The 27,289-nt window shown below is 33.0% G+C and overlaps 3 protein-coding genes across 3 annotated transcripts in view; all 3 read left to right on the top strand.

Moving 5' to 3' along the window:
- LOC125051148 overlaps positions 1–6,549 on the top strand; it is a 42,308-nt gene extending 35,759 nt beyond the window's left edge. Inside the window, exon 2 of the mRNA XM_047651320.1 lies at positions 4,904–6,549. Within this exon, the coding sequence (XP_047507276.1) occupies positions 4,904–5,477 (574 nt within the window). The 3' untranslated portion in view covers positions 5,478–6,549. The remainder of the gene's footprint in view (positions 1–4,903) is intronic.
- Positions 6,550–7,189: 640 nt separating this feature from the next.
- On the top strand, positions 7,190–17,853 carry LOC125051144 (alkyldihydroxyacetonephosphate synthase). The gene is made up of 11 exons (XM_047651315.1): positions 7,190–7,431; positions 10,169–10,255; positions 11,902–12,193; positions 12,892–13,077; positions 13,440–13,613; positions 13,845–13,961; positions 14,422–14,568; positions 15,237–15,503; positions 15,936–16,096; positions 16,961–17,082; positions 17,496–17,853. Exons 1-11 carry the CDS (start codon positions 7,298–7,300, stop codon positions 17,666–17,668), a joined length of 1,860 nt encoding a protein of 619 aa, XP_047507271.1. The 5' UTR covers positions 7,190–7,297; the 3' UTR covers positions 17,669–17,853.
- A 1,103-nt stretch (positions 17,854–18,956) lies between these two features.
- The window catches only part of LOC125051143 (axin), a 79,561-nt gene continuing 71,228 nt past the window's right edge, over positions 18,957–27,289 (top strand). Inside the window, exon 1 of the mRNA XM_047651309.1 lies at positions 18,957–19,194. The gene's annotated coding sequence lies outside the window, so the exon portion shown is untranslated. The remainder of the gene's footprint in view (positions 19,195–27,289) is intronic.

Raw genomic sequence — 27,289 nt, 5'->3', positions numbered from 1 at the left:
GAGTGGCGACAGGCGCCAACATAAAATTAAAATTCATATTTATTACGAGAGCTAATGACAGACAACTCCTGTCAGGTGTGCGTTAGACTGCGGTTAGCCAGTGGTTAAAATAAGTAAAAGTGTAATAGAATTATGCAGTAACTCCGACGTAAGGCGAAATTGAAAATCTTAGCTAAAGAAATAAGTGAGCGCGAATTAATTTTCTCTATCAAAATCCCTTCCATAAACAGAAAATTGATTTGCACATAGGCACATATTAATATTTGTTTCTTAAGTGACAACTTATGGCAAATATGTCAACCATCAAAAAAGAAGATTTCAGTTTTAGACTTATGATTAATAATCAAAGACAAGTCTAAGAGAGAGTCTAAGAGACTGACATTGTACCCGGGTGATATTTTTAGAATAGCAATTAGGGATGTGATATTTTCTGTGGCCCAATTGAGAACCGTCCATAAACTAAAGCTTATTGTTATCTATTAAAAGTCCAATTAATGTTAAATACATAGTATATCGATAAATAGTTATTAACCTTATAAATTGCATACATCAATAAAAGTAGCTAGATTCAATGTGGCTAAAGACCGGACGTAGTTTATAGTCTAGGAATGCACGTATAAATTCCATACGATATTTATATCTAGATAATATTATTTTTATTAAATCCCCATAAATATCGTTAATAATTTATTTTTCCGAATTTCTGACACATAAATTGTCAACTAAGCATAATATAAAATAATATATATTGTTAAAAAGACCATGAAATCTTCCAAAACAAACCAATTTCTATATTCATATTCTGTATTGCATTGTGCAATAGTAAGCCCATTGAAGACTTTTTTACAAAGCGCGGGAAAACGTGATCTGTCAAAATTCGAAACGGAACTTGTCCGTCAAAGCGCGCCATTACGAAAGTGCATTTTGTGCATGGCGCATGCGACAGCCAGTGCATTGACCCCGGATTGACCTCGAGGTCAAGCGGTCACAAATGTTAGGGCCAACCCACACGTTTAGGCTTTATAACATTTATGTGGATGGAATTAAATTACTTTTATTATAAAAATAATGGTGTCATAGTCAACGTTCATTTTAGTGATTGATTTATTTAATTTCATTGCTTTTTATGTGTAATATAACAGCTACATATATTCATATGATAAAAGAAAACACTAGACACTATACAAAGCCAAAACAGATTACATTGATAAACAAAATGTATGAAACAGCAAACACACGTCAACTACAGTACATAATAAAACTGAAATTAAACATTAAACAAACGACTTACTTAATATTTTATAGTTTTCAAAGAGTTGTAAGCTAGATTCTATTAATAAAAGACACGTCAGTCAAGAATATTTTAATTAAAAAAGTGTTAATCACCTAAGGCACTTGCGAATAGTGACGAAATATATCTTTAATTCGATTGAAATATTTCTATAGATGTCCTCAAACATTAAATTATAGGATGTATAATGTATTCGTGCTTTTAGGTTTATGTATGTAATTAACAGGTATAAATACAAGTATTTAAACATTCGACGAATTACGGTACTTTTACTACTTAGAATGGCTAGGCTTTCATAGACAGTTATTCCTATTGATTAGTGTTCTTTACGATTGCATTATTAATAATATTATAGGTCAAGACATTTAAGAGTCGCAATAAGACAGGCAAATTGTCCTTTTTTATATAACTGGGCAAACGGGCACTCACATTGCCAAAGGGGTGCAAGTGCGTTGCCGGCCTTTTATTATTTTTTATATAAGCAGATTAGTGGGTAAATCTATACTATGTGTATACTTTATTTCTCCTAAAATCGAACCAACCAAAACAATATATGCCTGGTTATAATTACCACAGTAATTAACCATTTAAGTTAAAAAATATGTTGATGTAGGGGCATTTGAGTATTATTTATTTTATGTTAGCACTTATGTCCAATAGTTCGCCTATTCATCAAAACGATTAGCTCGGCTCGATTCCTGGGAACAAATTCCATATTACAAATATTAATTACTTGGCTTAGGAACTGTGAAACGGACGCAAAAATGTGTCTACCCCTTCCCCCGCGAGCAGAACTCGTTAGTAGTAATGTATTTTCTTTTATTTGTAATTCTGGAATTCAAAAGACGAACTTCAATCTCAAAGTGTAGAATTATGTGACGTGGATATCGCGATACGACTATTTATTGCATCTGGCAACACATTGGCGTATTGTAAGACAGATTGCAGACTTACGAGTCTTTGATAACACCACTAGTTAGATTCCTTAATAGCTAATATATCTAACGAAAATTTGAAGTTTAAAGCTCAGATAAGTCACTAATAATAATGGCTTCGAAACGATAGTAGAAGGGTATTGCACCTGTGGAGTTACATCACAGAGCAAGACACGCTCCACGAGACTGACGATCAACCTCCAGTAATGGAGAGGCACCAAGAGAAAAATAATAATAATATAAGATATACATAGGTTTCTCTATTATGTACATTAGCGTTAAGGTTGCTTTTATCTACTTATGACCATAATTATGCTAAAACAAAACCGAAACCAATTTATCACCTACAATTATATACAGCAATTAAATAAAAATAAGGCGTCTATATAATTCAGTAAATTATTATACTTTTCTTCTAAAGATATATAATATCGGCTTATCAATTTAAATTATTGATAAGGAAACTGTAGGTAAATATAGGAAACACGAATGGCTCCAGAATATTTTCTTTCAGATGATATTCACGTAAATATAATTTGTTAACTTCTTCAGTCGCGCTCTTCATTTCTGAAGGTCGTGTTGGTAGCGCCGCACAATTTACTCCACGCTCCCTTTGGTAAACCTCTGCGCCTGGGTGATGGTAATACCTGTAAAGGTCTTTACATGATCGGTCCAGCGAGGAACTAGGATTGCCCGATGGCTGGAAATGGGGGATCAGCCACTAGAACTGGTGCCTCCAGTCACAATACGTTTTTTTTAATTTTTTGGACCTCTGGGTGTTAGGGGAAGCCCGGGCAAGACGCATATGTTAAGGGATAATGTAAATTAAAGCCACAATCTGTTATTCAATAGAACTCTTTGTACTTTTAATTTGTAGGTACTATGGTTAATCATCTTTGGAAAATAATCACACAAACTTACAAACTTTAATGATTTCTATGTTATTTATGAGAATTAACAAAAAGTATCATTTATCCGTTTTGCCCGTTTTGGTATACTTAGGATCCGTTGGTTACAAAGTGTCGAAAGAGGATTTTTTATCTGTAACCGTTATAGTATGAAAGTTTGTTCCTTTAGCTGTCCAGGGAAACCTAAGTATCCGCATCCAATTCCACATTTTCAGAGCATGTCGAGGATTCAGCGCCAAAAGGAAAATACCGTAATTCCTTACCAGGCCTCATTTATTAACTAATGCTTTAAAGCATTAGATGTACAAGTCATCGTTCTAATTCTAGGAATATAACCAAACTAGTTTTTAGGTTATACGCCATGACCACAGGACAATAGGCGATTGTGTCAATTCGTAGAAACGCAAATGCAATTATGCAAACACTTACATATGCAGTGTCTCCGGTAACTTACTGTATAATTACATATCGATACGTCTTCGTGCAAGTGATACTTTCGATAAACGAGAAAAAGCAAGACGATGTTTCATAATTGGAGGTTATCTGTTGTTGTCCGCCATTTCTGCACCTGTCTCTTGTTTTATCTGATATTTTGTATCAATATTTCTGTATCTAACTAATATAAGACTGAGAAGTAACGGCGGCCATTTCTTTCGTAGACAACGAGTAGATAGTTGTTTCCTGGACTAAAGCCCTGTCCAGGAAATTAGTAGTTTTGTTCCCTACAATACAGATCACAAAAGAGAGACTTTACATGAATTACAATCTAGCCTATTCAATAATTATGGCTAATAAGTAATATTATGTGGACTTAATGTTGTTAGTGTAATGTTCATTACCAATCTTTGTGTTCTATAATGTTTTGACGCTATGTTCGTGTGTCCGAGATACCGCACTTGCACTTATATTCTATTCACTAGGTTTTTTAACTCAAAAGAGTTATAGTGCTCTTTAGAAGTCTTATTCCTATTGTGTCAAGAAGTTGGAGTGCCTCAAATACGTATAAGTTATTTTTTCTTTGCTTATTTATAATTTATGTTCTAAAAACAATATAACTGATGTGTTTTTGTGTAAAAAAATCTTGTAGTTTTTAATCATACATTGTGCTTATAAATTCATTCCAAAAAAATCTCGGTGATCTTAATTATTATATATACTATAATACACATTTTTACTCAAAGTTTTTTACAAACATACAGTAGGTGTACAATATAACAAACACCCCAAACTGCAAAGAATACGCAATTTTATTACTTTGACACATTCGGCGGGGCATACTGTAAACGTTTTACGATGTAGCTGGTGTGTGCTAATTGCTTGAGGGACATTAAGAGAAGACAAAGCGGCCCTTGAGCTAAGCAAACAGCACGAACACGTCAATGGACCCCTCAGTTCGAAACCTGTTACTGAATAGTGCAAATGTTTACTCTCTAGAAATTTCGATGTCAAACGCAGACAATGCTATGGGAATGTGGCATCTTGAACCAAACTAGTTTTTGTATTGCAATTTTGTAGTGAATTAATTATTAATTGCAATTGCCTCCTTCCTTTTAAGTCCATAGTTGCCCTTAATGAGAGAGACCCATATGGTCTTTTAATTGGAAAATACAAGATATCACTTAAAAAGGATCTATTTTAGAATTTAGTTTTACGATTACAAACTCTTAATTTAGTGACAAGATATTTTTATAAGAAAAGTTTCTTTCCAATGTTAAGCAAAATAATGATGTATCTGACAAATGTTTTAAGCACTATTTCTCCCGTTTCAGGTCAGCAATCCTGCTACTCGCAGTAGCAGCTACGTGCGCCGCACCAGCATCAGACAATAACCTCACACAGGACAAAAATGAGCCATCAACTCACGAGTTTCTCAGCTCCCTCGGTCTTAAGAAGCTGCGTTTACCAGCCGCCCACCACAGAAAGCGTTTAGCCGAACAAGGCAGGCGACATGGCACCGGCGACTCCAGAATGTTCGTGATCAAGCTACCACCAAACATGAACTACTACAGCAATATAGACCCTGCACCAGTTGCAGCCAGGAAATTACCCCTTCAAATGCACGGCAACGGAAAACCAGCTCGTGTGTATCATTGGAACCTTCCAGTTCTCAACAAGCTGGCAAAGAACCGCCCTCAGGCGCGTCTCAATGATGACATAGTGAATGTAGAAAACACTCCAACATGGATAAAGGCTCACCCCAATGCAATAGAGTCGATATCCTACTATGTCCCGGCGAAGGTTCAGTCTTTCAGGAAATACTACTCTGGTAATGGAAAACCCAAGTCGTTTTACGTCTTAGAAAAGGACAAGAAAGCTGCGGAATATCACAAGTTCCTGCCATAATTTCACTTATTCCTGTATAACTTTCCAGGCTTGCATTTAGCTACCTTTAACCTTTGAGTATAAAGTAAAACAATCTTTATTAGATTTACATAACCGCAATGCATTGTATTTTTAATTATAAATGTTGCCAGTTTAAAAAACAATAATCCAGTAATTTATTATATTCGTAAATTGTTGAATTATTATATATTCAATTTATTTTTAATTTAAAACTCAGTGCTACCTTTAACTATACTATACTAAGGTTTTACTCTGAAATAAACGCAATAATCGTCCAATATTATAAGGACTTATTTTATTTGTAAATAGTGGCTAATAGCTTAAGTAACAATAGGTGCTTCAAATAATTAATGAAGACTGCGATACGAATTTAAATTATTATCAATTTAGCTATAGAATTATTTAAGAGCCAAAAGATTCAAATATAATTCTGGACTAAAAGATAGGGCCAGGGATTACTTTTTGCCGAAATTAATTTCCCTTAGTTTTATGTGTATACTTAAATCATAACATTTTAAAGATATGATACTAAACTAAGCTGAAAATGTGCATTTAATCAAATATTAATAATACGTTATAATGTATAGCTTTTAACTTAAAAACGCAAAGCCTGCGTCTTCGCCTTAGGATCGGAACAGTAGTAGCTCGAATTCTGGTTTATGACAACTAAGCTAGGCTAAAATACTACTGAGACGCTTGTTAGTAATGTCACTTCTCACAATGTTTGCTGAATTTCAAAGGCAAGGCAGAATAATAAATGTTTATAATCTGTGCTTTCAATGACGTCTTTATCAGACCAAAGACAAAAAAGCAAATAAAATCAAAAATGTTTCATCGCAAACTCTTTTATGCCGAATTTGGTGTAAGTGCCGGTCCTCGAACGTACGTTTAATAATTTAATAATATAGGCAGTAATTGTCTTTGATTATTTGGTGTAGCCTACAAATAATATGTAGTCGATCAACTTAAAAACGCTTTAGCTTTATTTTAGTTTTAAGCTAGATGTTAAATGTAATTATTTCATATTTTGTACAACATTTAATGTAATAAATAAATCGTTTATAAATAAAAAAATGTGTTTTCCTTCTTTATTTATTTACGAAAACTTATTTTTATGAATTAGATTTATTTATAACTTTTGTGAGCCAAAATAATAATTAATAATTATATAATTTCATTGTTTATTTTATTTTATTATAATATTTTTTTGAACTTTATATATTTTTTATTTAGGGGAGTAATTTACCTACATTCGTGAGCTTAAAATTATATTAACAGTTGAGTCAAGTAAAAACGATAATGTTTAAAAAACATAATATGTATTAGAAAATAACTCTTATTATACCACATCGAAATAGGTATTCTGTATCCTGTGCCATTCATTGGTAAAAGATTTATGTTTAAAGTTATTTAACCCAACACAAATATTATTTTTAAGTTTTAAAATATTCTTGCATCATTCGAATACAGTGCTATCTCACATAAAGAAAGAAAATGTTACATATTTGCTTAACAAAAATCATAATATAACGATAATGTACTGTACAGTTAATTATTTAGTAAAGCGCCATCTTGTGGTTCAAAAATAAAGTGAAACTTTTCTATACAAAGTTCATTTGTCATATTTATATTACATAGTAGTTATAACTGTATTAAAAAGATGTCGCTATAATACTTCACGCGCATTATTGACGTTTCTCAATATCAACGTGCGCGCGACGAGTGCGCGTTTTACAAAAATCGTACCAAATGTTGTCCAACGCAAATCTATAATTGTCGCGTTTATGAAAATATTAATTTAATTCAGAAATATTAATAATATGTCTGAAAATGTGGGCTTTGTAAGGACAGCAGTCGATTCAGTAAAAAGTGTACAAAATAAACGTTCGATAAGTGATAACAGAAACACTTATGAGACAGAGATTAAAGTTAAAAGTGTAATTCCTAGAAAGCGGTAAGGTTTTCCTGTTTTATCCAAGTTTTAACTAGTATTATGTCTTATTTTGCAAAAAAATAGGAAGTAGGCGTCAATTATTAATGAGTGCGTCGTGTCCCGTTCCAGTTTTCTGGATATAATTAACAGCACTACATTCTAAAAATATTCGCCTGCCATTTGTCTATAAACACAATTGGTGTCACTTGAATACCAAAAGCGCCAAAATGTATTTATTTATGTTTGTAGGGCTGTGTCCCCTTTGCGGTATTACATTTATTAGATAAGAAGGTAATAATAAGATAAGGACTGCTTAAATATTTTCTTTAATCGTGGGTCTGTGATAAAAATCCGTCTTAGAATGTTCATTCAATTTAGATAATTCTGGATTAATCTAGAGTCTAGACTTCGCAAGATAGCTGTTAATATAACGTCCTGTTTAAATCTACATTGTGTTCGCGAATTGAAATCATTTTGAGGAAAGTCAGGCAACGTTTGGGTTTAGGATTATTTCGGTCTTAAACATTTAGATCTATTAAGCAAATATGCTCTAAATAATAATGTTATATATTATGTAAATGGTATGCAGTCAAATTACGACTTTACGGATTTGGGTAAAAAATTTCTAGCGTGAAATAGCTTGTAAATATGTTTTATTTCGGATTAAATATATGTTAAGACAACTAAGCGGAAATCTTAAAATAAGTAAAATATATGTTTGCCATTAACTTTATATTCTTATAAGATCTAAAAATATACATTATTTTGATTAAACATTTCCTATTTTACAATTAATGAAGAATTAATAATTATAGCATTATTTCGCATGGTCACGGGTTCGATTTAACCGACTAAATTTATTTAACAGGATAATCCTGGTTTGTTCATGACTTTTAATTGTAGTCTCATGTAGATAGAATACAGAATTCATAGTTAAAAACTCGGTAAAATGGTATGAGATAAATCTATCAATTATATATACAAATGAAATTGTGAAAGTTATTTTTAACTGGCAACAACATGTTTTAAAATATTCTATAAACAATTGTTCCATATACATATAACAATAACGGCATCTTTTAATCATCCTTAGTATTAATCGTATCTCATGGTATTTGTTTTGAAACAACATTCGTAAACATCGTTGAGTGAAATTGTATATCACGCGGTATTCGCCTTCGTGGCTTAGTAATTATTTTTACCCGGAGCTTCAGGTCCCGGAAAATAAGTTTTGAGTTATACCTTAGATCTAGTTATAAATGAGCGAAAAATGTTTTTTGAATTAAAATTTGAAGTCACTCTAAAATGGTACTTCTTCAGTCCACTTTTAAAATAAAGTCCCATTGGACTTTAAACCAAATTTCCTTCCTTCGCGTACAAAACCTTAAAATCGTTTGCAGCATTAAAATAAGTATATAAAATATTGTAAAATTTTATATACTGAATTTTATTTTGTATACTGAAGAGCGGACGGCGCCATTTTTAAGTTGTTACCGATTCGAAATGCTAGGTCCAACCTTCTTTCACATGGAGGATTTCCCGATAATAATCCATACACTATTGATTAAGTACATATATTTTTCTAAGAAGGAATAACATAATTTCATATCTAAAAAATTACGAAACTAATATTATCATAGCAATCGTGAATGACAAATATTTTCTCGGAAAATATATTTGAAAAAAGCGGTCACTCGGCTGATAATATTCAGTCATTACTGATAAGATGATAGCCAATTTTAAAAGTACCTTGCTAGCTAATCTGTGTTTGTATAGTGATACATATTTGCAAAATCCCTTTTTATAAAATTTAAGTATAGTAGTAGTAATGCAAATATCTACTTCCTGTATTTGATAAGGTGAATAGCCTCGGACCAGTGTTGGCCTAGTAGCTTCAGCGTGCGGCTCTCATCCACGGGGTCTTAGGTTCAACCCGGCTGTGCACCAATGGGCTTTCTTTCTATATATGCGCTTTTAAAATTCGCTCAAACGGTAAAGGAAAACATAGTGAGGAAACCTTGGCTTGTCTTACACCAATTCGACTTAGGGTCCTTCAAAGAAATAGCGTATCAATTATTAAAAGGCCGGCAACGCGCTTGCGAGCCTTGTACTATTGTAGATTGTACTACACTAACTTAGTTATCATTCAAACTTCTTTGGTCAATTACAGATAAATTTTACTTCCCAACAATTTCATATAACTACCGAATAATAATACGTTAATTTGTAAGCAGTTCGTTGAGGTTCACAATCTTTCGACAGTTTACAATCTCGCGAGATAGATTACAATCTAACGGTTTTTACAATTTTACGGTGACATATATAACTGAAATGAATTCTCGAGTTATAATTTAGGATACGGTCGTGTACTTAAATAACGATATATTATAGTATACTAGCTGACCGGGCAAACGTCGTTTTGCCATGTATATCATTTATAATAAAAAATAGGGGTTGATCGTAGAGGGGTGAAAGTTAGGGGTTGTATGTATTTTTTAATGCTGTATCATAAAAAAATAGAAATTAAAAATTTTGTCTAAAAAATAAAAAAAAATTTAGGGGTGGACTACCCCTAACATTTAGGGGGATGAACAATAGATGTTGGCCGATTCTCATAGAAACAGGATGAGCACAAAAAATTTCATCAAAATCGGTCAAGCCGTTTCGGAGGAGTATGGCAACGAAAACTGTGACACGAGAATTTTGTATATTAGATTTAGGTTGAGAAAATTGGGCCAGTATGATATTTTTTTTTCAGACAAGAGCTGTTAAAATGGTACGGATGGGGATACAAAGACTCAATGTTCCAGTTGAAAGATGACATCGCCACGTTTACAGGCAAAAGGTGAGAATTCATACTATATTGTAAAAAGAGAACAACATAAAAAATACATCATAGAAAATAAAATTTACACTAAAAATAGGCAAACCATTATCAATAGTATTATTATTATTTTAATTAAATTATTATTAAATAGGCAAACCAGAATGCAGGACTTTTTCGTCAGAACACACTCTTTCGTCTCTCTCCGTCAAATTGTGTTTACGCTGTGATGAAAAGAGACAGTACTCTGGTTAAAACAGTGCATGCAATAAGATTAAATATTAAAAAAAAAGTGTGTAAATCGCATATAAACGGGTCTGTTGAGGGTGTACTTTTTCCTTTCGAAAAGCGTTACATAGACATTTCCTTACCTTGTAACTTGGAAGTACATTTCTGTAACTAAAACTCACCTTTAGCATCAATCACACTTATTAGCACTAGAATTTGCTCAGTTAAAAGGTACAAGGTTACATTGCAAACACTTGCAGTATTTACATGGTGGATACTTGAAAACAAACGAGGTTTAAAATTCCTAGATGTTTTACTCATATAATACCTATATTTAACATTCATGCGCATAAGCATATTAAATACATATATTTATTTCATTGATTTAAGTATGTTTAAATCAGCAATTGGAATAGGCTTGCGACGCAATTAACAAACACTCACTAGTCACTGAAACCATGGCAACAATTATACTTTCACGTTTTATGCCGAACGTTTATCTCTAAGTTTGATATGGATAAAAAAATCGGTAAATTTGTCCAATCAAAGCTCCACCTTGAAACGGCTCCAAAATTTATCACTCAGCAATGGTGTACCTACCAATAAAGTGGATGATTTGTGAAATGAATGAAAGAATGAGAACGCAATAAATTGTATTAGGTTAACGGTTGGACCTCTTACAAAATAAAAAAAAAAACTGATAATATTACATTCTTGATAAAAAAAGTCAGTTCCCAGTGAATTACAGGTTAGGTTTTTTTAATTAATAGAAATAAACTTGCGCCCCGACCGGGAATCGAACACCTAGCGGTCTTATTAAGTGTCCAAAGCCATGCGCCTCCTAAATATTACTTTGGGTAGGTACTACATAAGAGTCGTAAAGAGCGATAAAAAAAATTGGAGCTGATTTTAAGGTGCCGTGATTCGATAAATTTACCAAAAAAACATTTTATCTTTAAAGTATTGTGATATTTTCAATGTTATATTTACTTACATATTTATAATTAAATTGATACCAATGCATGCCCTTATTTCCTATAAAGATAACTAGCGTAAATAAATTTATTTGTCTAGATATTATCGCTTTACTGAAAACAAAATTGTACGTATCTGTCCAAATTCTATATCAAATTTTATTACTCTAACAGTCTAGTCATATAATTCTACTATTGCCAAATAATACTTAAAATTTTCTCAATAATATGGTTCTTAAGTAATCATTTCATATATGTGATACGTGAATGCACACATTCATATTTTATTTTCCCTGTTTGCAGTCAAATATCATAGAAAGTTTTCTCCTTATCAATTGCACTTTTCATTTTTATTAAGTGTATCTGTATGTATAAATTATAAAATGACTTTACAAGATAGTTATCGTGTTATCTTTAAATGCATTGTTTAATTAATGTTTTATATGATGCAAATTGGATTTTCAGATATCTTATCGGTGGCAAGTCGCTACCCCATTTCGTGCAATGGGTGAAAGAAAAATTCGATGTGGACATCTCCAAGCCCCCGAAGATTCCTCCCACTCCTACGGTATATCCTCAAAGCCGATTACCGGACGAGGTTCGGCAGGAGTTGGAGAAGATCAGCTTGGTCAGCGTCGAGGGTATGGATAGGCTCATCCGTGCCCATGGGCAGACCCTGAATGATATGACGCATCTTAGAAATAACAGCTTTCAGAGGATACCCGACGCGGTTATATGGCCTGAATGTCATGAACAGGTAGGTGCGATTTCTAATGCATCAAATAATTTAAACAGATGATAACAATTAGAAGTCACGGATCGAGTAACGTTTGTAATTAGTGTTTTTAAATGATGTAATAAGTAATGCGTACTGACTTACGTATATCCATAGGTCATATAGTGTTTGCCACATTTTTGCATTTGTATCACTGATCCTTATTACTTTAAAGGCAAAAATATCGTTTTGAATCAGACAAACTGTCTATTGTAATATTTTTTCTATTGATTATTTTTTTTGTTAACTCTTTAGTTTGGAAGTTTAGGGTATTTTGGTATTCACTGTCCTTTTAGTTTATTTATCTTTAATCAATTTAAAAAAAACTAAGCAATTATTCAGGTACAACAACAAACTTTTTGGCAGGCTAATTATGCATTTTTTATTAAAAAATAGTAACTTGTTTGTAAGTGTATGTGTAAATAATATCGTAGCCATGAAGCGTAGATTTGTAGACAAAATCGTTATTTAACTTTTGCATGAACCTTGGTAAAGCTAAGTTATTTCCCGGGAAATAGGATCGTATTTTAAATTACGGGTTCAACGGGCTCATCCGGGCGAATTCCTTAATAATTCGCCAGTTGTGCACCCACCCTAAGCGTTAACAACTGTCGTTCCAATGATTTTTACTTCTATCCTAATTCAGTTTACTGTATTTATACTTCTATTGCATATTTCAGGTACAGCAAATAGTAGAGTGTGCATCTAAGTTTAAGTTTGTACTGATCCCGTTCGGCGGTGGTACTTCTGTATCGGGATCCATAACGTGTCCTGAGCATGAGAGCCGTCCCATAGTGGCTTTGGACACCAGTGACATGAACTCCATACTGTGGCTAGATAGAGAACAGCTGTTGGCTAGAGTTCAGGTAGGATGCCTCTTATGTGATCTGTTTGCGATTATATTTTACTAGACGGCAAACGTTGTTTTGCCATGTATACATATTATTTCTAGGAAACATTTTTTTAGCTCAATAAAAATAACTATTTACTATAATAAAAAATAATGGTTGATCGAAGAGCAACCCTCTCAATTAAGGGTTGTATGAATTTTTGTATGCTGTATCATAAAAATCTATAAATAAAGTTAGAGGTGAGCCACCCTTAACATTTAGGGGATTCGAAATTTCGGTTATATAGAGGTCGTATAATAACATAAAATAATTAAATAAAAGCTTTTTATTTAAGACAATTCAGAAAAATTTCATATCTTTAATTTTTTATACTTCAGGCTGGTATAGTGGGTCAGGATTTGGAAAGAGAGATGCGGGCAAGAGGCTTTACAGTCGGTCATGAACCTGATTCCTATGAATTTTCAACCCTGGGTGGATGGGTGGCAACCAGAGCATCTGGTATGAAGAAGAACACGTATGGCAACATTGAGGATCTAATAGTTCAAACTAAGGTATTAAATATTTAATTTTTTTTTTAACTTGACATAAACTATTATTTGAACTTAAAAACTGTTAAAGTATCATCATCATCATAATCATCAATGGCTATAGGTGGGCCTTAGCCTCCAGGTTATTCACCATCGCAATCTTTTTCGTGCTTCTTACGCCCAATCTGATCGAAATTGATACAGAAATCTGAGGCCCAGACTTAAAAGGTTGTAGCGTCACTGGTTTTTTTATAGGTGGTGACGCCTCGTGGAGTCATAGAAAAGAGTTGTTGTGTCCCACGGATCTCTTGCGGCCCGGAATGGGAACATGTCGTCATGGGGTCAGAGGGATGCCTAGGAGTTGTCACTGAGGTAAGATACTTTTTTTGTTATTAGTTTTTGATCCAAAATTACAATTTAGCCTCTATGTATACTATTATATAAATAGTTATTAAATTACTGTGAATTATTAAAGCATGAATGGATGAATTGAAAACGTGTTAATATAAATATTGATATTCTTTAAAAATATTGGATTTTCACATATACCTTTAGAGCCTTTGAGTTTGTACTTCCGTATATATATTCCTTTATATGCATACGTATTTATTGTGTGCCGGCCTTCCTTTACACACACAGCACAGCACACACTCATTACATACTTGAAACGAACCGAATGGGAAAAGGAAAAAAAAAATTTTTTATATATATCTCTCATTATATCTTTTATTTAAATTTTTTTCTTTGATTATTGTTAGTTTGTGTGTGTGTGTTTTTGTTTGTAATAAATGATATGTCTATGTCTTTATAGAAATAACATATATTATTTAAGGTGACGTTAAAAATCCGTCCGTTACCCTCTCTGGTCCGATATGGATCACTGGTATTCCCTGACTGGGAGAGTGGGTTCCAATTTGAGAGAGAAGTCGCCAGGCAACGTTTACAACCTTCTAGTATACGATTAATGGATAATGAACAGGTATGATTATACATAGCCAAATGTACAAGAAGAGTGGTAATATATTTTTATTAGCTTTTCCTAGGAATTTTTGGAAAAGATCGATCTTAATTCCAATTAATTAAGAAATTTTAACAGATTAAAAAAAAAACTTGTATTAGCTTATCACTGATCTCATTATTCATAACAACGTAAATATAATTAACATAAAATGGTGTAAAAATTATTAAATTTAATTCCACTTAATTATGTTTAATTACTGTTGTAATTAATGCGATAAAACACAATAATACTTCTAGACTTTTGTGTATATAATATATATATTTATATATATACAATAGGAGGCAAACGGGCAGGATGCTCACCCGATGCTATGTATAAGTGATATCGCCGCCCATGGACATTCACAATGCCAGAAAGCGCACAAGTGCCTTTTAAGAATTGGTACGCTCTTTTCTTGAAGGACCCGAAATGGTTCGCTATAGATTACTAAATACTTCAGATTACTTATAGATAAAAATTAATAAATAGAAAGTATTTCCCTAAAGTTATAATCCTATAAATAATAATAAAGTAAATTTATCGCTTGTGATTTTATTGTTTTCTATTCCTTATTCCGAAGAAATCTAACATAGAATTCTTGGCACTTCAAAACACATGGGTTAACACGACGATGTTTTTTTTTATAGTTTAGATTCGGACATGCCTTGAAAACGGAAACATCGTGGGGGGGAGTGTTACTAGATGGGCTGAAGAAGTTATATATTACGAAGATTAAAGGATTTGACCCGATGAAGCTATGTGTGGTAACACTGTTGATGGAGGGTAAATTGGACCAAGTGACGGAGAGAGAGGCCCAATTGAATAGCATCGCGGGGCAATTTGGGGGCATCCCTGGTGGGGCAAAGAATGGAGAGATTGGGTATACATTGACTTTTGTCATTGCTTATATCAGGGTGAGTTGGGGATGAATAATTATTTTCATTAAGTCTTAAATTTGGTTAATTCTTCCTAGAAAGGATTCTGCGAGAATGTTCAGTGTAAACATGATTCTAAATCAAAGTCAAATAATTTATTTCAATTAGGCCTATTAAAAAGGCACTTTTGAAGGTCAAAATGACCAGCATAAGCATAAGCATTAGCCAGCCAGTTTATTAAATGTCGTAACAAACGCTACGGCTTACAAACCTCTGACGCTTATTGTTTATTCTTTCAGGCCGCTAGTTAAATGGCTAGGCTGTCAATTGACCGGCTAATTAAGCTAGTTGGCTGCGACATATATATCTGTGGTCATAGATCAGACAATTATTAGTACAAAGTAATAAAATTGCAGTTATCATATTCTGACCTATGGGCACAGATATATATTACATAATACATTTCTTCAGGACCTGGCACTAGAGTATGACATAGTGGCTGAATCCTTCGAGACGTCAGTGCCATGGGAGAGGACGTTGATCCTCTGTCGGAACACAAAACGACGGGTTATAACGGAGTGCAAAGCGAGAAACGTCTCTCATTACCTCATCTCCTGTCGACTTACACAGACGTAAGTGTTAAAAATATATACACTTCTTTATCAGTGACATAATAGGTATATAATGTCTTGATCTGGTTTCTGATAATAGCGTGAAAAGGGATTCGTTTAATTTCATTTCAGTGTTACCCTCCGAAAAATTACTTACTTTTTTTTGTTACAAATAAAGTCACTAATGAATAAATACAACACAATTTTGTATATATTCATTTATTAATTATTTCATATTATTATAAATTAATGAAAATTTCGTTGAAAAAAAAAGGAAATCCTTTGAGCGGGGTGACCGACCCGGCAGGTGGCACACTCTGTTCCTCCTGAAATTTTAAAAAATCCAATCACCTATCAAACGGAACGGGGAAGTCCTCATTTGTTTTCGGTCGGTGTATTTTTTCGAGTGTGTGTGCGTGCTGTTACGAGGTATTTCCCCGTAAACCCCAGAGCTCCACAAATTCACGATCCGCCCATGGCTATACGAAGTTACAGGCGCTGGGTCTGCCATTGGATTAACAAAATGCTTAATTAATAAAACTTGTCCTTTATTGAAATTGAAATATCACTAGATTTACTGACTTTAGTAACTTAGCTTTTAAGAATTCTAATGTATCATCAATTAATACTATATTAAGTTGCCTGATAAAAATATTAATAAATCGCTGGCCATTTCATGGGATACAACTAAATACTCCCGAAACGTTATTCTTTTTTAGTATTTTAATTTTTAGAAAAATAAGTTGCTTGATAAAATACGGTTATAAATCGCTGGGTATTTTAAGAATATCTGCATACTCCCGAGACGACGTTATTCTTTAGTTTAAATTTTAGAAGAATTTCAAGTACAGAGTGTATTTTGAATCAATAATTGAACATTATCAGGTATGATGCGGGATGCTGCATCTATTTCTACTTCGGCTTCAATAGCGCGGGTTGCGCAGATCCATTACGAACCTATGAGGAAATTGAAGAGGCTGCGAGGGATGAAATCATTGCTTGTGGAGGTTCGTATCAGTGTTCAATAAAATTAATTAATTAATATTGTATAGCTAAGATTTAAGTTCTGATCTGGCAAAAACGGTAACTAATGATTGTCAAGACTCGAATATCAAGAATGAGACAACATTTTCTATACAATTATGTAAATACCAAAAAAGAGCGTACCATTTACGATAATTTAAAGTAAACAGTGTTTCTGATAGTGATCAGTATTAATCACAAATATAAACGACATATTTATTATATATGACAATGTATTAGACATTTTCTTAATGGATTTGAAAGAGAATTTAATCTGTCAATGATTTTGACGTTTCGCGTTTTTGGTAACCTCCTTAAATAATGTACAGAGTATTAAAAATACTAAATTCAACATTGACTAATTATGCGAATACTATATAAATATTTTATTTGATAGGTTCGATATCGCATCACCATGGCGTTGGAAAACTTCGAAAGAAATGGTACACTCAGACTGTGAGTGAAGCGGGACGTCGCCTTCTTTACGCCGCTAAAACCGCTTTGGATCCAGAAAATATCTTCGCATTGGACAATATGGCGCTCGACCAACATCCTACTAGCAAATTGTAACAAGAAAGGCTACGAAATATCTCAAGTTTCTATTAAATATTTAACTTGATGTCAGCGCCACCTATCGGGCTAAATTGTGAAGATCTATTCATTAATTTTCCATAAATTTATTACTTATGGGAAAGGTTTCTTTTTCCTCGATGTTAAAATCAAAGTCATACATTCTTATTTATAATAGTTTTAATTAAAAAAAATAATAAGAGTAATTGCTTTAAGTGGATTTTTCTATAGAACAAATTGAGTGATGTGCTGTGTTAAAAAAATATGTAGCACTGGTGGTTGAAGACTGGCCTTTCGGGTATCAGGTTCGTAACTTTTGCTAATATGTTGGCATTAGGAGCATTTTTATTAGGATCAGAAGTTAAAGCGACGTCTGCGCATTGCTCAACGACTTACCGAATTACCGACTGCGAAGTTTATTCTATATTGATATTATTAATTATATTACCTAAAGGTTTTTAAATATGGAACTTGGTGAATGACGTTTAGCACTTTTATATTAATGTCTAATTTTAAAATTCTGACAATTGACATTCCAAATGCTGATTTTGTGTGTGAATATAAATTTGTAATTTAATAATGTTAGTTTTATTTTTAAAAAGTGTCCTTTGACGCCTTTTGATATAATTTAGGTTTAAACGAACCCTGAGCATTATATGCTTTTTAACTAATAAGATTAATTCACAAACACTCATTCTATTTCTTTACATTCCGATAAAGCCCAATTGGTTTGACAACACATGCTACGGAGTCTGTTCCACTGATTATTTCTTATTTCTAAGTACGTGATATGCCGTTGTGGCTGACTCTCAAATCGTCGGCTTATAAGGTTATAATATTTTCCTCTGAATGTTTTGAATGGTTGTACTATTATAAAAGATTGAATTCTTTAATTTATAAAAGTATCACTTGTAAATAGACGTTTTAAAAATCAAATTAATTAAAAATTGGATGTTGGAAGTTCTCAGTATGCTTTAATTTGTAATATAGCGCCATCTATATTAATTCGCATTCAAGTGTATAATTCACGTGAAACACGGCAAGTTATTAAGTTTGAAAATCGACAACAGATGGAAGGAATGTGTTGGATACCTTCCTTCCATCTGTTTAATTTCGTAGATTACTGTTATATTTAAAAAATAATAGTTAATTTTCACACTTTGTGGCCATCAGAAGTTGCAAAACTTATAAATATTGAGACTCGTAATCTGTGACAGTTTGGTGGTTCACGTCTACAGATTATATTCAGAATAACAAAACAAAATGTTTGAGTTTACGAATTTGTCACCAGGGAGCGCATTAGAGCATCAACATTTGGACCATGGCGAAAGCGATGTCAATTCGTTTCGAATAATATTTTGTTTTCACTTATTTGTGTTGTTCAGTGTTTGTTTCTTAGTGAAAATAATAATTGTTAGCTTATTCGGTTTGTAAGTGTACATTGAAGTGATAAAGTTTTATCTCCAAAGTTTTAAGTTTTGTGTGAAAAGTTGTAAAAGTCACTCGAGGATTCAGGTGTCAATGAGGTAAGAAAATGATGCTTATTTCGTGATTCCTTCGTCTAAAATTAACACTTTATATTTATAAACATTTAGGAACCTGGAATATTACAATAATTAGCTCTGTTTAAGCTCCAAGTTTGAATACTAAAGTTTTTTGTTAGTTTAATAACATTATGAAAGGTTATGTCGACTGTATGCCCAAAATATTGGCGCTTGTGATGCTTCTTGCATTTTCGAAATTCAACGAATATTACTTATCACTTCTCAATATTTCTACATAATATGTATATATATAGTATATTATACTAATTCTATATCCATCCATACATCTCAAACAGATAACAAAAGTAGATAGGTTTTTTATAATAATTAATACAGAACTTTATCAGATGTCCATAGTGGCTATTTAGAGCATGTTGAACATACAAACAATTTTTTTTAAGCTATATATTTAGAAGTATCTTGAAATTACTTTTTTAATCAAACTAAGTAATTCAACATTACTATGGGTCCTCACTTCCACAAAATCTTGAATATTTTATATTTTTATGATCTTGAATTGTGAACAACTGAGGTAGATAAAACTAGCAAAAAAATTTAAACCTTTTCCAAAAACCTATATTTGTACCAATGTTTAAAAGTACATATAATTTTGTAATTAAAGATACCTGGACCTGGCCATCGATAGTTTGTCTATATAAATATTGTTTCAAGAGATGTCAAAAATTATTTCTGCTATTTTATTTTAAAATCTTGATCATTCTTTTTACACTACAAAACTTGTCAAATATTAAAATAGGTTAATTCTTAAGTTAAATTAAAATGATGAAACCATCAAATAATGTAGTTATATCAAGTTTTTGAAAATAACTTAAGTAAAATAGACTACTTGTACTGGGCTTGTCTCAAACAAGTAAGCCTATAAAGTACATCTTATATTCAAAATGAAAAAAACTCAATACCAATCTTGTAGTTTTGAGGTATGAGCTGTGGTCCATGTATACCTCTATGTAATTTTAAATTTTTGGGTACTCTATAATAAATTTTCAAACAAAATTACTCCCTATAAATATCCCAAAACAATAATAGCTATAAGCAAAGATTTTTAACTAAATCATGATGTTCTGCTTAAGTTATTTAGTGACCTATTGAATAATGGTTAATATATAAAGAAAATACTTATTTAAAACCACCAGTTTTGCTTATATTCCTAAATTGGAGCCTTAATGCGATTAACATGTACTTGTGACGAAGTGTAGACAGTTGTACTTGTGACGAACTGTAGTGAAGTTGTGACAATGGTGTAGACAATGTAACTAAATTTGTCGAAGGTTATATGCCATTTTCCATCATTAAAAGCTTTATAATGTTCTTAATAAACTCAACGTAACACAACCCACTTATGTAATTTGGATAACTTGGTGAAGATAGATATGTATACCAAATTTCAATGGCACAGTTGATGTGTAAAGATTGTCTGAATAATCTACTCCAACAAAACAGTACAATATCATTACGTAAACATAATTAGAAGCATGCCCTCTCAAAACAAAATAAATGAATATTTTCAACAAAGAGAGAGGATTTGCGATCAATCCCTCTTTATAGGTATCTTTTTGTAAAAAAGAGGTTTGCAACAATCAATTCCCTTTGTGCGCGACATCAATGGGAGCGGCCTGTGTACCTATCCTTTGATCTCGCCGCCCTCTGAAGATGCGACAGTGCGCTAATACTGCCCGCGCGGGAAACAACGACGTAACCGCCTAGTCTCTACTCATATTACAATACTTTGTAACAGCAATTGTAACACATGAAAAATGTTTTTCAATTGTTTTCAGGAATTATTACTATCCTATAATTATTTTTTATTAAGTTGAGTCTCGCTATTGCTTTCATTTAAAAAAAAACAAACTTTATTTTAGAACTCCAGAAAACTACATAAAACAGACAGATGTTTAAAAGTATTGTTTAGACTCATAGTTTCTTTTCTTATTTATAGTATAGATAAATATATTTGAAAAATAATATTCCTGTTTTTAAATGACAAATTATAAAAACCTACGTTTTAATACAGATACTCTTTAAGTAATTATATTTTAACGTCTTTTTTACACTTAAATAAACTGAATACGGAATTTATAATGATTTTACATGGCTCAGCCAAAGACGCGTATAATTTTCCTTAATGTGAAGAAATATTTATTCTTTCTTGTAGGACTTGATTTGTTGAAAATTAAAAATGAAATTATTATTGAAAATCATATAAACAAACTATTATGTCCTTATTATAAGGGACCACCCCTATGGGCACAATGTTTTAATAAAAAGTATATAGACGCGATCTTTAGTCTACGTTTTATGATCAGACCTTCAAATTACACCTTTTTATTAGTAAACAGATGTTGCCCTTTCATAAGCTCAAAATGAAACGTCAAAAAACAAGTCACACAGTGATACCGTGTAGGACGTTTGTGCAATGGTAAAGTCGGAAAGGGGGCGGCCGGCGATCAGAACCCAAGCCTTTGTCGCAAGTGCAGCTTACTGCACAAAGGAAAGTCATAAGAAGTGGAGATTAGGTGCTATGCAATCAAAGAGTACGTGCCTCTAATATAGACTCGGCCTTTGCAGTCTGTTCACTGAATTGTTACAATTTGGGCCCATTGTACTGAAATCTTGACTTTCCGTAATTAGAATTATAAGTTCTTGTTTGCGTTTTTCCTAATATTTACTGTGTTCTAATTGTTTAATGTATACCTAACATAATTAATTTTACGTGTTTTAATTGTTTGTTTTGTTCTTTTCTTTGATATATTAATGTTTTTTTTATTCGCTCGAAAGCGATAAATCCACCCGTTACCCTCCTTATTCTTTAATTATGATAAGTTGAAATTAAATGTGTTATATATATATAAATATATGTATATAAAATATATAAAAAACATAGTGAATATTTATATGGAATGAATACTGTATGTTGTGATGAGTATGACACACTAAACTGAAATTTAAGTAACCCACTGAAATTTATGTAATTTTTTTGAGCCTCGAATAGGTATAATATTCACAAAGATATAGCTACCTAATGTTATATATTTGTCAATATTATTAAGGCATTTGAATTATGCATAGTAATTTTACATTATTTTATTTACTGTAAAACTCGTAGAATTTTTTATTTTACATTGAATGAATTTTACACTGAAGACATCCTGTCTAGAAGAAGCGTAGTATTAATAAAATGCTGTTAATATTCGATTATAGATGAATTATTGTTTCACGTAAATAAATAAACGCGGCAAAACTTTAACAGCGATAATAATAGAATAGGAAATTGGTAAGATAAATTACTTTGCTCTGCAGTGTTACAATATCTAAACAGGCTATAAAATATTTATGGTTTTGATGAGAACTTTGATAATGTAATCCCAGGTGCGAAAAACATACCAATAATATAATAGAGAAAATGTACTACAGTTGTATAGAACACATCAAATATCACAAAACTCCGCGATACCATATGTTGACTGGACTGAACACTTTCAATAAATACAAGTTAAATCATATGAAATTTTATTTAGAGTAGAATGGTATAAGAAGCAAATTCTTGATCACAATATCCAATATTGATAGAGCACGCCCCGATGGCAGTTCAATCCGGTAATACTAAAGTTGTGTAGAATGCGGGCTCTTCGTAATTCATCTGCAACTCTTTCTTCCAAGATAAATACAAACTTGCTTATAACTTCGCTATCAGCTTTGAAGAGTTGTGATACAATTTTTTACCTAAAGACCTTTACCGTTTAGACTCAAAAAGCTGTGCAGATTCTCTTGCCAAAATTTGTTTTAAACAGTTTTGAATTCTCAAGGCGTAGTCGTAGGATCTATTTTACGAAATCGAGTGATGTGTTGGAACTTTTCGAATACGGGCCTTTAGGCTTTAGATGGGTAATCAAAAAATATTTTGAAAGTATTTTCTTTTGCCAATATTTTTATCCAATTTCTAGATTCCATTTCAAAGATTTGTAACATTGCTTTTACTGTATTTGGCTGCGCCATCCACTTTCCTAGTTACGTATCTAAAATATTCGTATAGCGTTTAATCTTTGCTATGTTTTGACTTTTGTCGAATTGGCCTTTGCTTTTTCAGTATGAATTTTATGTTTTTCATACAAAATTCATATTTGGCTATTTTCACATATCTGAGTTCATAAATCGCACTCTTATCATTGTTATAACAGTAGGGACACTATTATATGTGTGCGTTGTTGGGCCTAGTGGCTTCAGAGTGTGACTAATATGCCTGAGGTTGTAGGTGGGAACCCCGGTTGTGCACCAACTTTCTGATTATGTGCGCATTTAACACTCGTTCGTAGATTGAACACCGATAGGAAACCGGCCAAGTCGACGGTGTGTATCAGGCACATAAAGCTGATCATCTACTTGCCTATTAAACAACAGATACAGTAATCTGAGGGCCAGAACTATAAGGTTGTAGCGCACTGGCTTTATAAAATGTTAATAACCGTGTTACTTGTCTCGGGTATAGTAACAATCGGTCTGCGTTTTGTCGAATAATCTCCTGAAGTATATTTCTCTGTCCTTTATCAGCTTACCCGGAACATTTAGTTCCTTATAAATTGTCCTTACGCTGCACAGTCTATGTGACTGATGAGTGGTCCCAATACAGTGTTAAGACTGCTTTTGTTTGATTTGTGCTACAATAACTTCCAAGTTCCAAGTCGTTGCGCAATGCAAAACAGGGCACGAACAAACAAGAGTTGTATTGCTGGAAATAATGAAATCAATTCATTGATTGCATTCAGTTGCGACGTCTATCGTGGGGCGAATTGCTACAACAATTAGGAACCACCTGGGCCAATGCTAATCGACCGATAGAATTAAATGAACGGCCCGTACTAATTGGCCGGTAAGACAAAGGAGCAAACAGTCTCCTTTGACAACGTCTAGTGTCACTCGAGGCGTAGGTCTGAGCATTCCGCCCATATATTGGTTCCCAATCGAAATATCGAATTGTCCATATGTATGCCAACTGTATTGAACGTAAGTCCCGACAAGGAGACTGAAGTATCCAGGCATTGTTCGAAGCTTAGCAAAACTCTTCAAAAATATGCTGCAAATTTAATAAAAGATTGTCAAATCAAACTGTATCTAGTGATAGAGACATGCCGGCAGCGGTTGGCTCGAACACTTGAGTGTGTCGTTATTCGTTACTCGTTACGGAGCGGTGTCGGAGAGCGTGATAACGAGCCTCTTCCAACACTCTACATGCAGACCGCAAGGCGCTGCTGTATCGAAAATTCTGTCATGCATCAAATTTATTTTTCATATAAATAATCTTATATGGATTTGTTAGAGTATAAACTACAGATATTTTGAGTATGGAAATCGCATCTAGAATTTAAAACGCACGTCTAAGGGACATTTTTAAAACGCTAAAGTATAATTTAGGGTAAAATGATGAGAGTAAATTTTTACGATGCGCGCCCACATCGTCACAAAAAACCGACCTAAATTTTTTTTCTATTGTTAGTGTCGATTTTCTACAAACATAGAATAAGGCGAAAGATAAACTTTTTGAAAAGATTTTTATCTTGTTACGCCAAAGAAGTATTACTTCTAACGCGTGTACATAAGTATACACACTTTTTTATGTATCTGATATAATAACGCTTCAAACGAGATTCTAAGATGAGATTTGAATTGAATTCTTTTTATTAAAAAAAAGATAAGTACTAATGCGTTGGCGGTTTTCGAAGTCAACCTCTATTAGGTCCACGATGTTAATGTAAATAAAAGTAATTAATCGTTTGCAAGTCACAAGTCGCCTCCAGCAAGCGCTCGGTTTCCATCCTGAGATCCTCGACTCGATTTCAGTCTGAACTCAGAGATGCCAACTAGAGAGATTTTCCCCCAAATTCAGGTTTCAAGATGTCTTAGGGAGTATTTAGTACATTTATTTAGGGGATACAAGATTTTTTTCTTAAAACACGCACGATTCTATACAATTTATATTAAGCCTTTAACCCCACCAACAAACTAAACCGAAGATAACCTCCAAGCGAGGCTATAACGGAAATATATAAAAGCTATAATACTCCAAGATCTAAATTTTATACAACTTGATTGTATTTTTGATTTATATTTAATTACCTCTCAAACCGAGTGTACCATAAAAACTGCAGGGGTTTTTAATCAATATTTTTAAGGTTTTAGTCCTACATTCTGTAGGAGTTGGCACAACTGTCTGAACTGGGTATGTTTATATCGGGTTTGCAGGTCGATCTTTGGTAAGAAGAATCATCACTGTAAAAACCTCTCTATAATAGTATGACGGATAAATATTTTTCCTCCTCGGGACTCCTTTGACAATTATATTATTAGAATTATCTGTCTGATCTGTTATAACGACATCGAAGGGACTACTCATATTTGGTCGTAAAAACCGATAGTCGTAACAGCCGATGACGTTTAAATATTAAGTACCTAATACAATAGAATTCAGCCGGGGCCTTTGATTTGGTCAATATAACCGATTTTGAAAAATTGTATTTATCTCTTTGTAATCAGACAAAGTGAGGATTAATTGAAAAATATCCATTAGTTTCATTTATTGATTGGTAGGCGACATATTAAGTTATTACATGCGTAAATCAAATTCAATTAGTTGTATTGCAGTTTGCCAAAATTGTATCGTCACAAAAACTCTTTGATGCCCGGTGACCGGTAGCGCGGTTGCCCTAATGTATATATTGATTAATTGCCTTTATAGCTCTTAAGGCTCATTTACGATATCGTGTTTTATATTTTAGTAGAAGGCAAACGGTGTAGAGAAATTTTTTAAGAGACTAGAAATTTTTTTTTAACTGAAATTCATTACTGCTAAGAAAGGTATTTTGGATGAAGTATTAAACAAAGTTTTAGTTATTCGTTTGTAACGTATATAATGATTTTTTGAAATATCGAAGAGTTATTTTATTTTTGTAAGTTAAACAAGAAAAAAAACGGTAGCGCTACAACATTTTTAGGTTTGGTCTGCCTCAGAGTTCTGTATCAGTTTCATGATCATTTGTCAATCTAATAGGCAAGAAGATGATCAGCCTCCTGTACCTGTCACACACCGTCGACTTTTTGGGTCTAAGGCAAGCCGGCTTCCTCACGATGTTATCCTTTACCGTTTGAGCGAATGTTTAATGCGCACTTAGAAAGATAGTCCATTGGTATATGGTGCACATCCGGGGATCGAACTTACGATCTCAGGGCTAGGAATCGCACGCTGAAGCCACTAAGCCAACACTGCTCAAGTTGCTCTGTAAGTTGAACATTAGAGTTGCAAAATTAAAAATACACTAACTAACCAAAAATAGAATAGAATTCGATTTGAAACTGAGTTTAAGATTGACATTTTAATTATACTAATAACCATCTAGCCAGTGAAGACTTAAATCAATTCTCCATACTAAATATAATGAAGTGATAATGAAGTGGCGAAATTGAAACGTATCTGTGTCTGTGAACGCTGGCTTACAGGGGGTGTGGGAGTCGGCACGGTCAAAGAGTCCTTTGATGTTTGCCGCCGGCTTAATGCACCGCCCGCGGCCCCGCTCCGCTCATCATTAGCAATTTCCCCATAATTTGTTATCTTTACCGCTATTTATTTGTACAATTTCACGCCAGAAACGTTCGCACCTTGCCTTCAACTTTTGACATCCGCTTTCGAGTTGTGACGCTAAGAGAATTAGTTTTGTATAGCGATATATTATCGTCTGAAAATTATTAATACAATTTTATGCATTTGAAGGACTAGTTAATGCATTCTTTCTTTATGATCTTTACTGAAGTTATTTAAATAAGAGTACGAACACAAATAGCAAATAAGCATTTTTATTTCATTACTAAATTTAATTAATTCTTCTCATATTATAGCGAATGACTGAGATTTGCTTGATTGCGTATAAATACTTAGTATACTAACATTATAAAGAGGAGAGATTTGATTGTTTGAATACGCTCTAAAACTAGTGATTGGAAAGAATCGGTGATCCCTACGTTATCCCTGATGAACGGCTAAATGATATTTTCAAGAAATTCTGTTCTGTTT

The sequence above is a fragment of the Pieris napi genome, chromosome 7 (genome assembly GCF_905475465.1).
Source record: "Pieris napi chromosome 7, ilPieNapi1.2, whole genome shotgun sequence".
Taxonomy (NCBI): Eukaryota; Metazoa; Arthropoda; class Insecta; order Lepidoptera; family Pieridae; genus Pieris; species Pieris napi.
Note: the sequence above shows the minus strand (reverse complement) of the source record. Positions and strands in the feature narration are given on the sequence as shown.